General features: G+C 34.1%; 1 protein-coding gene across 1 annotated transcript in view; it reads left to right on the top strand.

Moving 5' to 3' along the window:
• The window catches only part of LOC113059237 (regulating synaptic membrane exocytosis protein 2-like), a 136,116-nt gene that overhangs the window by 80,487 nt on the left and 36,057 nt on the right, over positions 1-19,572 (top strand). The window contains 7 exon segments of the mRNA XM_026227582.1: positions 2,242-2,377; positions 3,422-3,487; positions 6,573-6,764; positions 8,254-8,363; positions 9,645-9,677; positions 15,149-15,181; positions 18,961-19,064. Coding sequence (XP_026083367.1) covers positions 2,242-2,377; positions 3,422-3,487; positions 6,573-6,764; positions 8,254-8,363; positions 9,645-9,677; positions 15,149-15,181; positions 18,961-19,064 — 674 coding nt within the window.

Raw genomic sequence — 19,572 nt, 5'->3', positions numbered from 1 at the left:
ATAAAATAAAAATTCTGGCATCTAACTAAAATAAAATAAGTTTGTGCAAAGCTAAAAACTTTTACTAAACTGTAATGTTACCAAAACTGAAATAAATATTAAAGCTAGATAGAAATATATAAAAAAAGAAAAGGCAAAAGCACATAATTACTCAAATAAAAAGTAAAATAAAAAGATGAATGAATTTTAAATAAAAGCTGATTCAGTTATAATATGAATAGTCCTACAATTGTATATAATTTAAATTATGCTGCAAATTCTATACTTTAAAAATATATAATAAGATACATCTTACTTTGTATCACACATTATATACTGTATACTGCCTGTATTTAAAAAAATAATTGTTTCAAATATTTAGAAATATGTCGCAATTAAAATTCACTCACATTTCAGCCAGTGACACCCAGTTATCATCTCGCAAATAAATGTGACTATTTAGCATTTTTAATCTTCTTTTGTGTCTAAATGTTTGAATTTTTTGCACTTGAATCTATTAAATCAAGATGTGGGACTAATTGCACATAAATTCTAATGTCATACTGTGTACAGTAAAAAGTACAGTAGTATGTTTTGGATGTCTTCACCACTCATCAACCTAATACTGGTGCCAAAATGTTCATCTGTACGGGCATCTCAGACGGGAAGGGAAAGCCTGAACACACACATTCACACACCCTTTTTAAAATTCCAGTCGTGCTCTTTGTGATAGAGGGAAACCCTCCTCAATCTCTCTCTCTCTCTCTCTATTTCTCATTGATCTTGGCTCAGACTCAGGGCCGGTTGTAAAGTGCTGATGCAGTGCTTTCCGCCGGGAGAAGATGATTAACATTCAGAGGAATTATAGATCGCTGCTTTCCCCTCATGCGCTCTGTGCTGCTGTAGTTGTTTTCTGGCCTGTGTGTTTAGCAGCCATCATTTATTGCAGCATGACGCACCAGTGCCGAAGCACTCTCTGCGCTGGAGCACGTTCAGAATGAGGGTGTGCATACAGTATGTGTGTGTGACAGACCAAATTAATGTTACTTGTACTGTAATAGATGCAGTAGCTCTGTTCCAAATGCTAGTGAGCTGCTTGGTTAGACAGTATTTTAGGCGACGCAAAAGTTGTTACAAAAGTACAGAAACGTTTGTGTAGTTTTTTGTTTGTTCTGCAAGGGTGCATAAGTTGATCAAAATTGACAGTAAAGATTTTTAACATTGTGAATAATAAGAAATGTTTCTTAAGCAGGAAATCAGCAAATTAGAATTATTTCTGTGACACTAAAGACTGGAGTAATGATGCCAAAAATTCAGCTTTGCACCACAGTAATAAATTACATTTTAAAATATATTCAAATACAACATAATTATTTTAAATTGTAATAATTTTTCACAATTTTACTGTTTTTATGGTATTTTTGTTCAAATGTATGCAGCCTGTATAAGTAAAGTGGACTTATTTCAAAAGCATAATGTATAATTTTATGGGTATAATTTTAAGGCATCAAAACTGTCTCTCATGAATATAAGAAATATTGTACTTATTTAATACTGAGAAAATAGTTAGAAATTGACTATTTTATCCAACGTTTGTGGTTGGTACATATTTAGTATATTTATTAGAGTATACACCTTTAGAAACTTGAAAACATCAAACTCTATTAGAACCAGTTGTAAGTTCTTAATAAAAAGTAAATAAGCCATCGGAAAGATAGAAAATCCTTCCTCAAACTTTAGTTTTGACACAATGCTCTGCCTTCGGTCTGTTTTAATGTGCGATTCAGTCAGTTGAACATCAAGCTTTTGTAATCGTGCAAAGCACCGACCTTAGCATGGCCGCACTGAATGCTGGGTAATGAAATGCCATCAGGCTGAGTGGGTTGACGGCTCTTGCATGAGGAAAAAGTCATTATTCTGGTTTGGGCTGTGAAAGATGTTTTCTGATTTAATGGGAGTAAGTTAATTCATGCCTGGAACATAATGGCTTTATAAAAATCGCTTGTACAGCAATTTAAGAACCTGATATTATGAAAAATACACAGCAGCATATGACATATCATGAAAAACTGTTAAATAGATGGTAGCTTAGCTCGAAAAACTTTATTTATTAAAGTCTATTTAAATTACTAACAGGAAACGTTTTAGCAGTTTTGCATTAGTTGCTCAAAATGAAGTACAGTACATGTAGTAATAATCTTTGTTGCCACAGATGATTAGCGCACAGATGTTCATTCATTCTTTCTCTTTTCTTTGTACCAGACTTTAGAAACGGCAGGGACCTCCAGAGCTCCACCCTCTCTGTGCCGGAGCAGGTCTTATCATCCAATCACTGCTCTCGGTCAGCCGACATCAACCGAGCGCGCTCACGGTCTCCCAGCATGCCCCCTACTCAGAGGTAAGACAGATCTCTCTTCTCCTGTCTTAACCTTTTCTCTTCATAGACATTTAAACCACAGTTTAAGGATGTTGGTTTATCACTAACATTTGATTCAAGGACTCCACAACACAAGATCTAGTGTAACAACAGTTAGTGTCACTGAATCACCAATGTTCTTTAGAGAGTTTTTATTTATGTTTTATAAATATTTATTTATTTTATTTTTTTATTTTAAGTAAGCCAGCATTGGCCTTACAAGTTTGTAGTTTGTTGAAAGACAAGTTTGTTTGTTTGTTTGTTTTATATTATTAAATAATAAAATTTGTTTATTTATATTATTTTTATTTATTGTTGTTGTTATTATTATTGATGCAGTCATTTTATTTATTTATTTATTTATTGTTAAAAGTTATTTAGGACTTCATAATAAGCAAACGTTGGAATAAAATAGAACTACATTTTTTACTTTAATGGTTTTATTTTGCAGCAGTTTTTCATCCTGAAGTGCACTTATAATCGCATTTATTTTTATAATTTTTTTATTGTTCTTAATATAGCAATGTTATGTATTTATTGTTTAGTTGTTATGACTAATGTAATTTATTTATTTTGTATTTATTGTTGTTTTTATTATTGCTATAGTAAATGTATTTATTGTGATTAAGTTATTAAGTGTTTCTTAATAAGCAAGCACGCACTGGAATAAAAACAGATCTAGATTTTTGCTTTAAATGTGCTATATTTTATAGCAGTTTTTCATCCTGAAGGGCATTTGTATGTTATTTATTTATTTATTTGATTGTTTGAATTAAGTGCAAGAAAATCCTATTTTCTAGAGCAACTTTAATGGCATGATCAGAACAGTGTTTAAAAGAAATCTTTGTTCTTGATACAGTTAGACGTGTGAGTGTTGGTGTCATTGAACAGTAACCACATTTCTTCCACATGAAGTTTGGGTTCATCCCATCACATCAGTTTCAATGAAAACATGATCCTCTCTCTTCCCTCAAATCTTTTCATCTCTTCTGAAAATCCATATAAATCCTCTCCATCTGCCTGCAGTCATTTTCTCACCTTACCTCGAACCCGACACAGTCAGCCTCATGACAGTCAGCTGGAGGAACTCAGGTAGAGCCATTGCTGCCTGTGTCTGTCCCTATTAACCTCCCGGCTAAGAGCCTCTACTAACACTTCAGCGTTTCTCAAACCCTCACTTCCTCTGAGCCTCGAATCCAGGCTTTCTGGTTAATGTAGTGTAGTTGAAAACCTGTATTCATGAGGGACTCTGACATTGAGAAACTTGAATTTTCACAACCTCATGTCTGACACTGACTGCTTCCTGTAGAATAAGTGCATAATACAACATTTCTCTAAAGGTGCACTTTTTGTGTCCTTTATGAACAGCACTCTTCACCAGTGACTCAACCCATGATTTATTTTAATATTTAGAATTTAAATTCTTTGTTTTTGATCCAAAGAAAAATAATTTCAATATTGAATGGATTATATTAGTAATCAAAAATAAATTACTATATCTTAAAGCACAAAAATAAGGAAAATATTTATTAAAGCTAAAGCTCCTGAAGTATTTAAATTATAAAAGTAAAAAAAATAAAAAATAATAATGTATTATTATTTTCTCAATTAACATCCCATTCATGTCAACTATGTTAAAGTTTTTATTTGAATTATTACTTTTCATTATTAAATCAATTTTAATTGTACATTTAAAAAAAAAAAAAATCTTTCATCATACTCAATGAGCTGTAATACAGAAAGTGTGGACTTTTTAATATTTATATTAATAATAATGTGGTGCACATGAATTCAACAGGTCACCAGTGGCTCAATGTTAACATGAGGTTGAATTAAACAAAAACTATGAAATACCTGGTGTAAAGATAAACAAAGAAAACTAGCTCAAACAGCAGCACACATACTTCCTCATCCCTCTGTCCTAATGTACACTGTCCCTGCAAATGTATATATTTCCGCCAAAATAGTTGGAAAATATATACATCATTAAACCTAACATGCTTTTATCTTTGTAAGAATAGTGAGCTACTGTATGCCTTTAATTCATTTCTAAAGCATCGTTGTCATTTTCTCATAAGATCATCATAAAGACTATGAGCACTCATTTTTACATCTAGTTCAGGTTTTGTTTTTATAAACTGTGAGAGAGGATGTAAACCAGACATAAATACAGTACTTCACTACCTTGCGCTTATTAATGGTCATAGTGTTTTGTATGAAAAGTTGTCCAGCATATGTTATTCACTAGTAATGTACACTAATCTGATGGGTTTATGTACATTTATAGAACATTTTAACAAAGTTATGTTGTGTGATTAAAGGTAAACATATTTTAAATGTACATTTTCGATCCCATAACTTGCTCACCAATGGTTCATCTGCAGTGAATGGGTGCCGTCAAACCAAACAGCTGATAAAAAACACATTTACTGGTGAGCAAGTGCTCTAAAGAAGCAAGAAACAAACTACATCTTGGGTGGACTGAGAGTGAATTTTTATTTTTGTGAGAATTATTCCTTTAAACCCCCGACAAAGTTGATGCACACTTTTAGGGTTTATGAGACAGTTCCAAATATCTGCGTCTTTTTGGCAGCCGTGGCAGTAGTGTGTGTTCCCTCAATCAGCAGGTGGTGGTCAGGTTACCACGTCCCACTAGGATGGCCCATCATAGAGGGTACAGTGACATGGAGGGGTACCGGTGCTGCAGTCTATTTGGTCTAAAATGTCAACAGCCTTTTTGTTTCAGGATGAAGACATTATATGGAATGATATCCAACACCGAGAGCATCCCTGCTGCACTGTCATGAGCTGGGCCAATTTCACTACCTAACAACCACACATCTATACTGTAGCAACGTCTTCATCTTGACTTATGTTTTTGCTTAACAAAACATTACAATAATTTGCTAAATTTTATTAGATAATAAAGATGTTTATGCCCAAATCAAGAAACACTTTGTCCCGAAACATGCAAAACAGTGAAGATGTATTATGGTATATTTAAATATTTGATCAATTATATTATAACTAAAGTTTCCCAGCTGAATTTAGCTGTTATTCGTTGAACTTAGGAGGTACGCAAATAGTTTCAGCAGGGTTTAAATTGTTGTAATGCTAATAATATGGTTCAATTAAAATAAAAGTGCTTGTGCAGCTTGTCATGTCTTAAACCCATTCCCTGATCTTTACTTTAGGGATCCTAAGGATTTGTTTAAATTGTTAAAGCTGTCTGTCCTTTAAAAATATATATAATAGAGTAAATATAAAAGTTATTTTAAAAATATATTCTTACAAATCTTAAACAGATATTTTATTATTATTATTATTTACCAGCTCTTTTTTAACTAGACAAGTGTCACTTTATCTTTCTGAGTAATTATTAATACATCAGAGTTCTGATGCTGGACTACTTTTTGTACACTACACATATCTCTGTGTTGTGTAGTTATACTTGTGGTGTATACTTTTAACAATGTTGCTTCCAGAAGTACTTTTCCCATTCATTTTCTCCATTGGGATGTTTTTTTTTTTCTTCATCAATTATCAGTTATCAATAATTGATAAGAAAGTCTGATACTTGAGATACTTGTTTTCTGTGAAACGGAACACAATTCATTTTAGTTTATGCAAATTCTCACTTCTTTTGATCAGTTTCTCACCAAACAAGAATTTGTCATTCTTTTTTTTTTATTTTTTTTTTTCATAAAACATCCAGAAACCACAATCTATCTCTGAAAACCTTTTTCTCTCTGAATAAAATGGATGGGATTTCTCCTTCTGTAAAAATGCGGGAATAAACTGAGAGTAATCATTTCCTTCCACAGTTCTAATAATAATTTGTTTATTCGTTTCATCTTTTTCTTGTTTGTTTGTCTGCTTCTGTGATTTGAGTTTTGTAGAATTTGTGATTTTGCAATGCATTGTCATAATCTGAACATAATGAGGCTGTTACTGTATCTTTCATTCTTATAAAATAAGTCAAATAAAGTATGTCACTGTACAGAAGAGCTGGGTTATCATTTGGACATTGGTTGCTTCCAAGTGCCAAAGATGAGACCGCTTTACCACAACCTGTTAGAGTCTCTCAGTACTTTTTCAGAATGCCTCCGACAGCCCGACCCAACCGACCTCACCCACAATAAACATCGCCCTGTTTCCCACAATCACGTTTCTCCAGGAATTACGGCGATCCGGACAGGCACGAGTATCACCACAGGTCCCGTTCTGCAGACCAGCGGTCCGTGCTGGAGCGGCCCATGCACAGTCGCTCTCGCTCCACAGAGCGGCCGCCCGATAGACCCCACATGAGATCATCGATGCCCTCCCTGCAGTCAGGACACTCCGCTCCACCCTCCCCTGCCTTACCGAGGTGACCCAGATCAAAGCAGCCGCTCACCCCACAAAACAGCCCTGACTAATCAAACAAAACATCCTTCATGTGCTAACAAAGATCCCCTGCATCCAGTCAACCAACCCTTTGATTTCTTTGTCTTCTGTGCAGCAGGGCTGTTAAATCTGCTCCATCTCATATCTGTAGATGCATCAGATAATGTTCATTTCTTTTTAATGATTTGTTTTGTAGCGTGGTGTGAAATCTCAGTTGGTTGTTATCCCTGTGTGATATTTAACTCATTAGTTTTTTCCCATGTTTGGTTCTTTTTGTCTCGAATCCTAATATGTTTTGTCTTTTTTTTTTTTTTTTTTTTTTTTTGGTGAAGGCGGAGAAAAACACACACTTCTCTTGCTGTGGAAGACTCACTTTCATGTGCCAAAGCATCAAGCATTTTGTTAAATGTAGTAAATGTCCATACTACTGAATATTTGAGCATATAAACTAAATATGTTTGGAATAAAAAGGCTGACTAGTTTGACTATTTTAATAGTTAATAAATTAATAATTTTATTTAGCAAAGCATTAAATTGATCTAAAATATACTGTATGTCTTGATGCTGTCCTTTTGAATTTCTTATTCATCAATAATCCTGAAAAAAAAATGTATCAAAATATTAAGTAGCATAAGTAGCTTTTTTAATAAGAAATGCACCTTATGCACCAAATTGATATTACAAAGACAATGAAGACTGGAGTAGTGATGCAAAAAATTCAGTTTTCATCACAGGAATAAATGTCTTTTTAAAATGTGTTCAAATAGAAAACGTTTAAACATTTTAAATTGTAATAATAATTCACAATATTTTACTGTATTTTGGATCAAAATACATGCAGCCTTGGTGGGCATGAGAGACTAATAATAATTTAAAAAAAACTTACCTACCCCAAATGTTTGAATGGTAGTATAAATCTTATTATTAATAAGTTATATATCATTATACTGTATATCTTATAATTTAATTATAATTTAAGGCTATGATTGAAACAGACAAACAAACAGACATCTATAATATATTTACCAGTACTACAGTACCTTCGTGATTATACAAATAATATTGTTTTACTTAACAAAATGCTGATGGGAAACCATGATGTTTGTTTTATTATTGTTATTTTAATCCTCAGCATCATTCCAATTGATGTGCATGGTTTTACAGCATATGTATATGTGAAATATCATATATATGACTGACTAATCAACTCCTTTTCAGCCCATGCTTTTTAACTGTTAGTTTCCCTGTTTTTAAAATGTATAGTTACATAAGTTATATCAGCTTCGTTTTCATTTGCTTTTTCTTCATAGAGCAACTCTGAAATCTTGTCATGCCTTTATGTTTAATGTTCTATTATAATACTCTGTTTTAATTGCAGTTTCTTGTTAATGTTAAGGGTAATGCCTTGTGCTGTAGCATTAAGGTACATGCACATAACAACGATAATAATGGTGATTATTTCTTTCGACCAGGGCGCATCCTCGTGGTGGGTCGGTTCAGACCAGCCCCACCGGGACCCCCGTGAACAGCAGGAGAGGACGACAGCTCCCACAACTGCCTCCAAAAGGGACGCTGGAAAGAAGTAAGTCTGCATTTCTGTGCAACTTCTTTTTGTCTTCATGTTGGCTCTTGCTCATGCGGAGATGTTTATTTGAGAGATGGGACTGCAGAATGACTGACTCTGCAAAAGTTGGGGTTTGGTATAGATGCAGTCAGCAATCCATAAAAAAACTCTGTTACAGTAGTGATCTGTTCATTTTAATTGGGGACATGACAAATTGGACTTTAATTAATGCCTGAAAAGCATTAATGTATTTTCTGTTGAAATAAGAAATTGAGCAGGAAAAATAGACTTTTATAAATGGAAAATGCCAACATTTTTACAACTTTTACACAAAGGTGCAGTTGTTAGCATTAGTTAACTACATTGGTTAACATGAAATAATGAAAAATACTTCCAAAGCATCTTAGTTAATGTAATTATTTTAACATTTACTTATACTGTATATCATTAAAATCCAGAGTTTATATCTTTTAAGATTATTTAATGGACCTGAGCTATCATGAACTTATGACAGTTGTATCTTTTATGAACTAAGATTAATTAATATTTTAGGAAATGGTCTGTTTCTGTTAGTTAATAATTTAACTAACCATAAGGACCTTATTGTAAAGTGTTACTTATAAAAATGATGCTAAAATATTATTTTGTCAACAGTTTTTGCAACTAGTTACAAAATAAACAAATAAAAATCAAATAACATACAATAAATATGAAATGTTAAAGTATAATTTGAAGTATAATAAAAAGGTTAATTACTCCAGCAATCTCTCTGTTCATGTACTGTACAACTTCAACAGACATGGACTTAAAGCACCAGAAATAATAAATTAATTTAAAATATAAATATTATAAAATAAAATTTTAATTAAAAAAAAAATTTGCAGAGAAAATCCAATTTTGTGAGTTTCTTTCTAAAAATAGAAAAAAAAAATTGGAATCATTGTTGTCTACATTTAAAATAATGGGAAACTATGGTAACAGTGTTTGTTTTCCCCCCGTGGGTGGGCGGAGCCTCTGTGTCAAGTAGAAGACATCAAGGCTTGTCATTGCAGTAAATAAACCAAACTAAAAAAGTGTCTTTAGTGTAAATTGTTGTCATTTTATAGGGCTCTTTATCCACTTTCACAACATTGCACTGTTTACCCCATTACCCCATTGGCTGAATATGACACAGTTTGTGCACCAGTCACTTCCTGTTGTTATATTTGAGTGCGGGCGACACACATGATCATGTTAAATGACATGCGTGGTTTAGTTGCATGTGCGCTCTGATGTTTCCTTCTCTCATTCCTCTCTCAGAAGATGGAGGTGAAGAACTTGAGCCTTCTCCAGGTGTGTAACACATCTGTGAAGGTTTAATCTGTCAGAAAGAGCTTCTGATTGAATTGAACCTTTCTGCAATGGTCTTGAGCTGGTGTTTCCTCTTTAGACGGGTCTAGAATTAGATCATAGACCTTTTTGGAAGTCAGATTAGCTGATTTCCCTCTTTATTTCAGACCATCAGAGCTTTCTCTGAGAGGTTATGAAGCCAGGTCCATTGCAAACTCTGTTTATATGTGAATGTAGACAAGTAGCTTTTGGTTTTTCCTTTGTCTTCCTGTAACAGTGATTGTGTAATGTTGTGATAAAAGATTTTCCAAAGTTATATTTGTTTTCCTAGTGACCTTTGTGTTGTTTTAGAAGCAGTCACAGAGACTTCTGTCTTGCAATCATTGGTTGATTTTACAGATGTGCTGTTCCATTTTGCTAGCAATGTTTTGCATTATTGCTCAAATGGTGTTATGCTAAATTTTATTCATATGGCGTTCTCAGTTAAGTATAATATTTCTCTCTGATTCTTTCGGAGAAATACAAAAAGATGCAGATAAGACCATCTTTGACATGCAGTAGGAGTATGGAGCAGTTTGAAACTTTTAAAAAGTTTAGAGGAGAAACATCTTTCTAAGAATAACTAATCTTCTGTTTATTTATTTATTTTTTTTAAATATGAATGTCAAATGCCACAGGCACACATTTCATATCGATAAGAAATGTCAAAAACTGTGCAGTCAATTATTTTTGTGGAAACTGTGATTCAATTGTTCAAGAGAACATTTATTTGAAATATAAATATTTTGTAACATTATCTTTACATTTCTTAAAATAAATCAAATCAAATTACTTTGACTTCATCTGAGTTATACAGTATATGAACTTACCCCAAACGGTACTGTGTATCATGAGACCTGGTTCTGGTTTGTGGGCAGTACATAGATACAGATACAGAACTTCAGGTTTACATCAGGTTTAGGAATATTAATGAAAAATTAGCTGTAGACACACACACAAACACACACACACACAGGCACACTTTCCATCCGGTCACACGTCCTCCACTCCCATCTGCCACATCCGTTGTATTTGTCACAAGATCTTGTCTGTTGGAAGTGTGTGTGTGTGTGTGTGTGTGTGTGTGTGTGTGTGTGTGTGTGTGTGTGTGTGTGTGTGTGTGTGTGTGTGTCTGCGTGTCTGCCTCTTTCCAAGCATCAATCCCTGCTTTCTGTCCAACTGGTATTTACTCTACATTAGCTGTTTGAAATACTCACATCTTTTTTTCATATGGCACTCAAAATGAGTGTCCAGGAGGATTTGGCTTATATTTTGTGTATTTGTGGGAATTCTTGCACTGTTTTTACTCCATTGTTCCTGTTGTTGTGTTAAAGCTTGTGAAATGAGGCCAAACGGCCCTGCGGTCAATGGCAGGAAAGGCAAGTCTCTCCAGGCGTGTGTTTGCAGTGTAGCTTTACAGTATTTTCCTCTTCATTTTCTTTTCTAAGAGGATGTTTCCTCACCTTAAAGACTGGGCAGTATATCAAAACATCACAACGTGTTTACATTTCATTTTCAAGTCTGAACATGAAATCAATTCTTAATTTGCAATTCTAGTCTAAGTGCATACCAAAAAAGAAAGTTTACATTGTGTGTTGTTTTATTGTCACTTATGAATTGCAAATGTTTAATAATTGTTCCTTTAGGGACATTTTTACTTATTGCCCAGTCCTTACATCTTTAATATCGCTTTTTTTTTTTATGTTGATGAAGGATTGATGTGTCTAAGATCTTGCTTGAGTTCTGCATGGATGAGTCTGTTTCTAGGTCAATCTCTCCCTCTTCACGTATCTCATACACTATATATCTCTCTTGTGTGGGTTGTCAGTGTTTCAGTGCATTTTGCTGTGAATAATGAGGGACTTTTAGAGAGATTGTATTGAATTAAAAGGATCTGGATTGTGTCTGGATAAATGTTGTGTGCTATAGCTTGTAACTCTAACTCTAAATACAGCCAGATAGACATTCAGCTTATTTAAAAGACTGTTCTGTTTAAAGTCATTTTAAGATGTTTCTATACTCATGCTTCAGAGTGAAATTAAGATGTTATAAAATGTCATATTTTGATAGAAGTGTAAGTCAGTGGCTCTGCAGACTGACTTGATTAGTAGGATGCAGTTGCATGGTTTAAACAGCAGATGACGCACAGTCATGTGTAGAAAGGAGCTGTTCATTGCTTTGGTGCTGAATTATCATCTCTGTCTACCTCTTCAGCCTTTTGATTTATTTTAGGATGCCAGCTTAATACATGGTTTTAGCGGAAACTAAATACACAAGAGTAATGTCCAGAGACCGTATTTCAGAAACAAACACTGATGAATGAAATATGTAGTGGATTCATAAAGTATTTGAATATCTAAGCCAGTCTGAATGTATTGCATTAGATATGACATATGAAACCAACTGGCATTTAAAATAGAAAATAAAGAATGAAATGGCACAAGCACACTTTTGAAGTGAAACTAAAGGAAGTTTGACCACTGTTTGGAAACTGCACCTGCACAAAAATAAGGGAATTGTAATCCCTCAGTTTCTCTGACACACATCGAGCCGTATGTTAACGCTGCCTGTGTCTCTCTGTCAATGACCTGCATGATAAGAGGTGAAATGGGTGGACCAGCAGAGCTCAGTGGTCAGTGCTGGTCAATCGTCTAACGGCCTTCAGGAGGAGACGCACGAAACTGCTCAGACAGGTTTGACCTCTGACCTCTCTGATCTTGACCCTGTCTGCTCTTTCCACTCTTCCTCTGAATGATTTTGAAGTCTGGCTTCAAGCTCTAAATCTCTGGATGAATAAGTGCAATCGATACAGTCAGGTGAAGTAAATGTGGAGGGTGTAAGTCAATCGGCTGGTCAATAGAAAATCTGGCACAAGGTTTTCTGTACTGACGTACAAGGACTGACACTGCTCGGCATTTATTTTAAGTATTAGGTTTTTCCACACCCATTTATTATTGTAATATCAACCCTTTTTAAAAAACCCACCCGTAAATAATACATTAAAGAAAACACACTGTTTGGTTGCTTTTACATCTAAAACCAAATTAGTTATAAAATAAAAATCATCTATAATTTTTGTATGGATAAATAAATCACGGTAGTTTAGCTCTATTATCTTTTCCTTCAAGAGACATCATAAATGCAATTCATTGATTGGTTATTTTTAGTAAAAAATGTTGTATGTTGTATTAAATTTCAAACAATTGGGGGTGTTAGATTCTTTTGGTCTTTTATGCAATTAAATAATTATAAAAAAAATGTATTACCACAATTAAAAATAAACTTTCTATTTTTTTTCGAAGTTGCTTTGCAATGATTTGTATTGTAAAAACCCGCTATACAAATAAACTTGAATTAAATTGAATTGAATTGAAAATGTGCACTGTATCACTATATGTATTACTTAGCTAAATTCAAATGAGACGAGCATAGTCAGTAGCAAACAGGACAGCGTTTGTCTTGCTCTCAGGATCTTAGCTTTCTGATAAGACGATTGTGTGTGTGTGTGTTGGGGGGTTAACAGGGTCCATATCAGGTCCAGTTAATTAATGTTCCATCAGTGCATCCGTCTTTGGGGAATGACATCATCTTGAGGGTGATTAATGCATAAAAAATGTGCTTGGGTACACAAGATTATGCATGCGGGGTCGTGGCATGATTAATGCTGCGGCGAATCAAAGCACAGCTCAAGAGAACAATGAAACAATGAGAAAAAAAATACAAATTAGCCGTATCAGCAGATTGTGTGCTCTGTGAAGACACAGAACAAGATTTTAAATATGGAGCGGAGGAAGGTGTCCAATTAGCGCAAAGTGGCCTTAGACTCCAGAGCCATTATAAAAGATACTAAACCAGCACTGAACAAATGATCTAAACAAGGATTCTGGGATATCTGTGATCAGGGCTGAACTGAAGGATCAGCAGGACACTTTCTCCAGAGGTTGATTCAGAGATGAGTGAAGTGAAGGATGAAGTTCTGTCTACATTCTTAAAAATAAAGGTTCCAAAAAGGGTTTTTGTTCCAGTGATGCCAGCCATTTTTAAATCCTCAAAGAAACTTTCAGTGAGCAGTTCTAAAAATAACCATTATTTTTCTTCGAGTACCATGAATGGTAAAGGTTCTTCATTGTTTTTTTTTTGTTAGTTTTTTGTGATATTCTTTAAGGTACTGTAGATATATTCACCTTGGGCATGCTTACAGTAAATGGGAAGTGACAGCAATTTGTAGTGCAGTTTCAGTCTGTTTCATTGTTCAAATGGAAATGAGTGACTTGCAGCCGATTGTGACTATATTAAAGTTACATTTTATAAATTTTGTGGCCTTTTAGAGATTTATGAATTATTCATGGTGTGATGCATTATGCATTGCAGCAGATAATATACATTACAAATGGCTGCAAAATGTCCACTCTAGCTGCAAAGCATTTTTGTTTTTTGTTGATGTGTAATTATTATTATTATTATTATTATTATTATTATTATTATTATTATTATTATTATTATCTTTATTTTATTTATTCCTTTTTTTGTCAAATCAGAGTTTCTAAACAACTCAATGGCCACCAATGAAAGAATTGCTGTCAGGGGTTTTTGATTTAGTGTTTTTGTAAACTGCCACACAAAAATATTTTATGTTTTTGAAAAAAGTCTCTTATGCTTTCCAAGGATGCATTTATTTGATCAAAAATACAGTAAAACAGTAATATTGTGTAACAATATTTAAAACTATTAATTTCTTTCAAAAAATAAATCTTACTGACCCATAACCTAAACCAATCAGGACCATGTGTTGCAGCAATTTTACATTTTAAAAGAGCGCTTTAAACAAATTAACTGCCAGAAAATTACTGTAAGACTTCGAATCACCTGGAGTATGACACTAACTTTGTGCAATAAATGGTTGTTGTTGTTATTTTGCTTCGACATTGTAGCATATCTGTGAGTGTTGTGTAGCATCCGACTGGTGTCAGGTCCTGGTCTTGTCAAATGAAGGTTATTTCTCTTCAGGGTTTGTGGTGACTGTCATCCTCCTTTCTCTTCTATCCTCCTTTCTTTCCACAGGTCTTTTTGTAATTCATTCCTGACTGCATGTACTATTAACATTCCTCTAGTGTTTCAGGGTTTGTTTTGAAGCAGGACTGGCTGTTCTTCGTGTTTTCTCACTGAACTGTGATTTATTTTTTATTGCTCTTCTTTAATATCTTTTCTTTTTGTATCATGGAACTTCTTGGTTTTATCTGCTTGTCGTGTGTTTCCCTCATTTTTTGTGTGGTGTTTGTGGTGGTGTTGTTGTTGATGTGTTCCTTCCCGTGTGTTTTTGCCCCTGGTTTCTCGTCCTTCTTTCTGCATACCTCTTCTCACACCCCTCTCCTCTGTCTGTCTGTCTGTCCATTTTTGTGATGTGACCCCCTCACCCCTAACTCCCCCCCTCCCAGAAGACATGGACTCCCCCGGTCGGACAAACTCAGGTCTGTCCTTTCTTCTGCTTTGCTTTTCTCGTCGTCCTCTATGCCGTGTCCCAGCTCCTCTCTGTTTGTCACACTCCTGTTCAGGAACAGCTCACTCAAAAATGAAAACTGATTTATCATCTTGAGAATCTAGCTAATGGATATTCCAGAAGGTCAGTGAGCAGTGTCAACATTAGGGTTTATCTCACAAAGAACACATATTTTCTTTGAAAGCTTGTTTCCGTACAGGGTATAAAAAAAGAAAGAAAAAAAGAAGACTGCAACTTGCAAGTTTATATTCCACAATACCTACTTCTGTTCTCAGAATTGTGATTCCTAAAGCTCAATTCTGAAAAAAAAAATAATAATTATATATATATATATATATATATATATATATATATATATATATATATATATATATATATATATATATATATATATATATATATATATATATTTTTTTTTTTTTTTTTTTTTTTTTTTTTTTTTAAGTAAATTACAATAATATATTAAACCTTTTTTTATTAATTTGACATAAATTATAATATGCATTAAAAATAATATAAATTAATAATATTAATAACGGAATATGGTATCAATTAGAATGCGCTTTTACATGTATTGTGTATATATACAGGTCCTTCTTAAAAATGCTAATTTTTTGAGACAGGCATTTTGGGTTTTCATGAGCTGTATGCCAAAATCATCAGTATTAAAAAAATAAAAGACCTGAAATATTTCAGTTGGTGTGCAATGAATCTAAAATATATGAAAGTTTAATTTTTATCATTACATTATGGAAACTAATGAACTTTATCACAATATGCTAATTTTTGGAGAAGGACCTGTAGATGAAAATTTTTTACAGGCTTTGTGAGATTCAACTATTATCAGTTTGCACTGCAGCAGACAGTTAAATCTATTCAATTCTACAGTAGCTGTTATAATTTTTCTATGTTGTAATGAGTGTAAAAACCATAGAGGAGTAAATGCTGGGACTGTGCCTGAAAAGCGAACCCCATCTCTTTCTGCTGTTTGGTTGTCTTCTCTGGCTTTTAAATCCATCACTCCTTCTCTCTGCCCATTTTTATTCACTTAGTTTCTTTATTGCAAATCATAAGAGTTACTGTTTGCTGTGAAGCCCATAAGCTTCCTTATCCGCTCCAGTCATAATCATGAGTGATTATGATCGTTCTTATTTAAAATAAAATAGTAACTTCAATATTTTCTGCCATTTAGTTTTTTATCATTTTGATTAAATTGAATTTGTCCTTACTGAATAAAAGTAATAATTAAGCTGTTTGAGTTAGATTTTTTTGTTATTCGTAGAGTTTTATGGCAGTGGACTGTCGAAAAAGTATATATATATGTTTTTTTTTTTTTTCAATATTTTCATTTCCACATTAAAAGTGCCTTTTTTTGAGTGGTTTTACCTCCTGAACCCGTTCTTGGTTATGGCTTGAGCTAATGAAGCTGGCTTCATGACATTATAAGTGCAGATATATCACATCGTTGCTATTTTCAGAAGGTGTTAATGTCAATTTCAGTTTTATTTGCATCCACTTTCAACCCCCCATCTCACTTTGAACAACTTTAAAGCAATAGAGAGAGTATTGAGAATGAAGTGTGTTGTATGGTTTTGGCATTGCAGATATCTAAACTTGAAAATGGATTGACTTTGAGGAAGGTTTCCCATGCTGCAAAGCTTTCTGAAAGTGATTTCAGTTGTGAATGTGGCATTAAGATAAAAAAATATCCTACATGCATGAACTTCTCTATAGCGCTGCAATTAAATCCAATGAATCTAATGATTCTGAGAGCACTAAATATTGGGTAATTACTTAACAGCACAAATGCTAATTGAAAGAAAAAATTACTGTTGAAATTTACGGCACCTGCACTGACAAAGTTTTTTTTTTTTTCAGACAAATTCTGCTTGTAGTTGTACATTTATATGACTTTTTGCTATATGGACAAACATCAAATTGTGATTTTCATCAATATTAGTCTTAGTATTAGTCTTAGTATTACAGAGACTCAGGCCATTAAGGAACCACCCTAGAAACTATATAGTAACATGCTGAAAACAACCCCCTTGTAACTAGGGATGGGTATTGTTAAGGTTTTAACGGTATTACTACTCTTACTGATACTGCTTAACGGTCCGGTATTCTTATCGGTACTTTGTGTTGTGTTAGGCAGTCGAAAACTTTGCGTTTCTGTCTGCACATAATGCACTTTTGAAAGATGCTTTGACAGATTGCTTGTGTTTCCGCCCTTACATGCAAAATTTTTGTTGCACTTATGACAACGAGTGTTGTCTGCATCAACTCTATGAAGTATAACCGCACTTTGGAACGTTTTGCTGTCTCTTCCATCGTCACTCTTTGTATTAAGCAGGAGTGGATTTTCAGCACTAAAAACTGCTTGCAGTAGCTCTGCTACTAAATTAATTTAAAAATCCACATACAGCTGTGATCAGCTGTTCCTTCATCTTGGCTGAGCTTTCAACGTTGTTACGGAAAAGATGAGGAAGATGAGATGTTTTTAACTCGATGCGGTGCAGGCACGCCTGAAAAAAACGAGCTTGTCACACCTTGCACGACGCGACCACGTCGCTTCCATTAAGAACGCATACTGCACCTACATTGGAATTAACGAACTTGAGCGCACAAAAGACGCGATATGTGAACGGCCGATGCGTGTGTGTGCGCCGCGCTCGTTCTTGTAGTGTGTGTGTGACTGACAGACAGCCTCCGCGGCGCGCATGAGAGATCTCGCAGATCTCACAGACAAACTTAATATGATCGCACATTAGAAATGTTTGGTGAGACAAAATGTGCACGATAACATTATTAAGCAAAAATACATAGTATACATTATTTTTTTCCCCTCCAGTACCGAAAGCAGAAACGATACCATCAGATCTTACTGATACCACAGTCTTTCATAATTTAGCCCCGGGGCAATTTTAATACCGGGTTTCTGTACCCATCCCTAGTTGTAACTGCTTAAGGATACTCTAGCAACTAAATTACATGTTAAAAACACACCCAACACGCGGGCACTGCTTAAAAACACGCTGCAGTCTCATAAAACCCCCTAGCAACCATTTAGAGTATTACATAACACTAAATGTATTTAGTACTAAATTATACTAACACTAAAATATACCACAATATAATTTAATTGAACCTTGCACATGCACTTCATTTATTTTATGCTCTGATTTATTAATAGTGAAGGACTCTTTAATATTCAGATGTTGTAAAGTGTGTGTCAGGTTTGTGTGACTTGAGAAGGGTTTATTACACAAGCCAACTCTCGTAAAAAGACCTAAAATTTTGTTAGCTTCTTGATTATTGAACGCTGTACTGTCTCCTCTGTAATTTCCTACAGTAATTTTATTTATATATTTCTTCTCTGCATTATTTATAATATGAAAATGTGTTGAGAAATTTAAACAGCAGTGTCTTTAATAATGAAGACAGGCATTTTGATGGAGATTTTTTTTCAATATTTTTTATGGGTGGACAGATTGGTGTAAAACATAAAGATCAGATGGTAATTAATTTTAAGAAACATTAGCTGCATGTGATCATGCTTGCATTGTATGAAACACACCTCATGACAAATGTTATTAGTTAGCGCTGTTAGTTCAGTGTTGTACATTACTGTTGTAGATGGGAAAGATTTTTGTTAAACCATTGCACATTATTCACATGCTTCATTAGTGAGGCATTTTTTCAACAAGCTTCCAAACACGCAACCTCATTGACGTCTGCTGTGATCCATAGGTGCTATGGATGTTGAGGAGCGGACGCGGCAGATGAAACTGAAGATGAACAAGTACAAACAGGGAACAGGCTCAGACTCCAGACTGGAACAGGACTATCACAAGGCAAGTACTGTGGTCTACTGCTCTACTGGTAGAAAAACTGTTCAAAACCAACGTTTAAAAAAAAAATGTAAATGTTCACATGGACAAGGTAATTCTTGTTTTGATTTATTAATCTCAAAATATTTGCATGCATGCTTGTGCACGTTATGTTTAAAGTTTTTATTTTATTTTAATTATTTTTTATTTTATTTATTTTATTTTAGTTTACGAGTTCTTCTTTCACGCACTTTAAATGCATCGGTTTAGTTACAATAGCTACTTTTTGCTTGTAGCTTTAGTTTTGCTAACTAAGTTAAACTAGATCCAAGTAGTTTAACTAGATCCAAGAGCACTTTTTAGCCATTCAGATTGCTTATTTGATCTGAAGTCAACATAGATAAAACATGATGTGTGTTTGGTGACCCACTTCCCGCAGTTGGGAGATTTTTATAGACCTATATAGTCTTCCAGGTTTAGGGACTCTGTTCAGGATATACATTAGTGTTTGTGTTCACTGGACATTGTGCTG

Source organism: Carassius auratus, chromosome 41 (assembly GCF_003368295.1).
Source record: "Carassius auratus strain Wakin chromosome 41, ASM336829v1, whole genome shotgun sequence".
NCBI classification, from domain to species: Eukaryota; Metazoa; Chordata; class Actinopteri; order Cypriniformes; family Cyprinidae; genus Carassius; species Carassius auratus.
The sequence above is the reverse complement of the archived record's forward strand: the minus strand, read 5'-3'. Positions and strand labels throughout refer to the sequence as shown.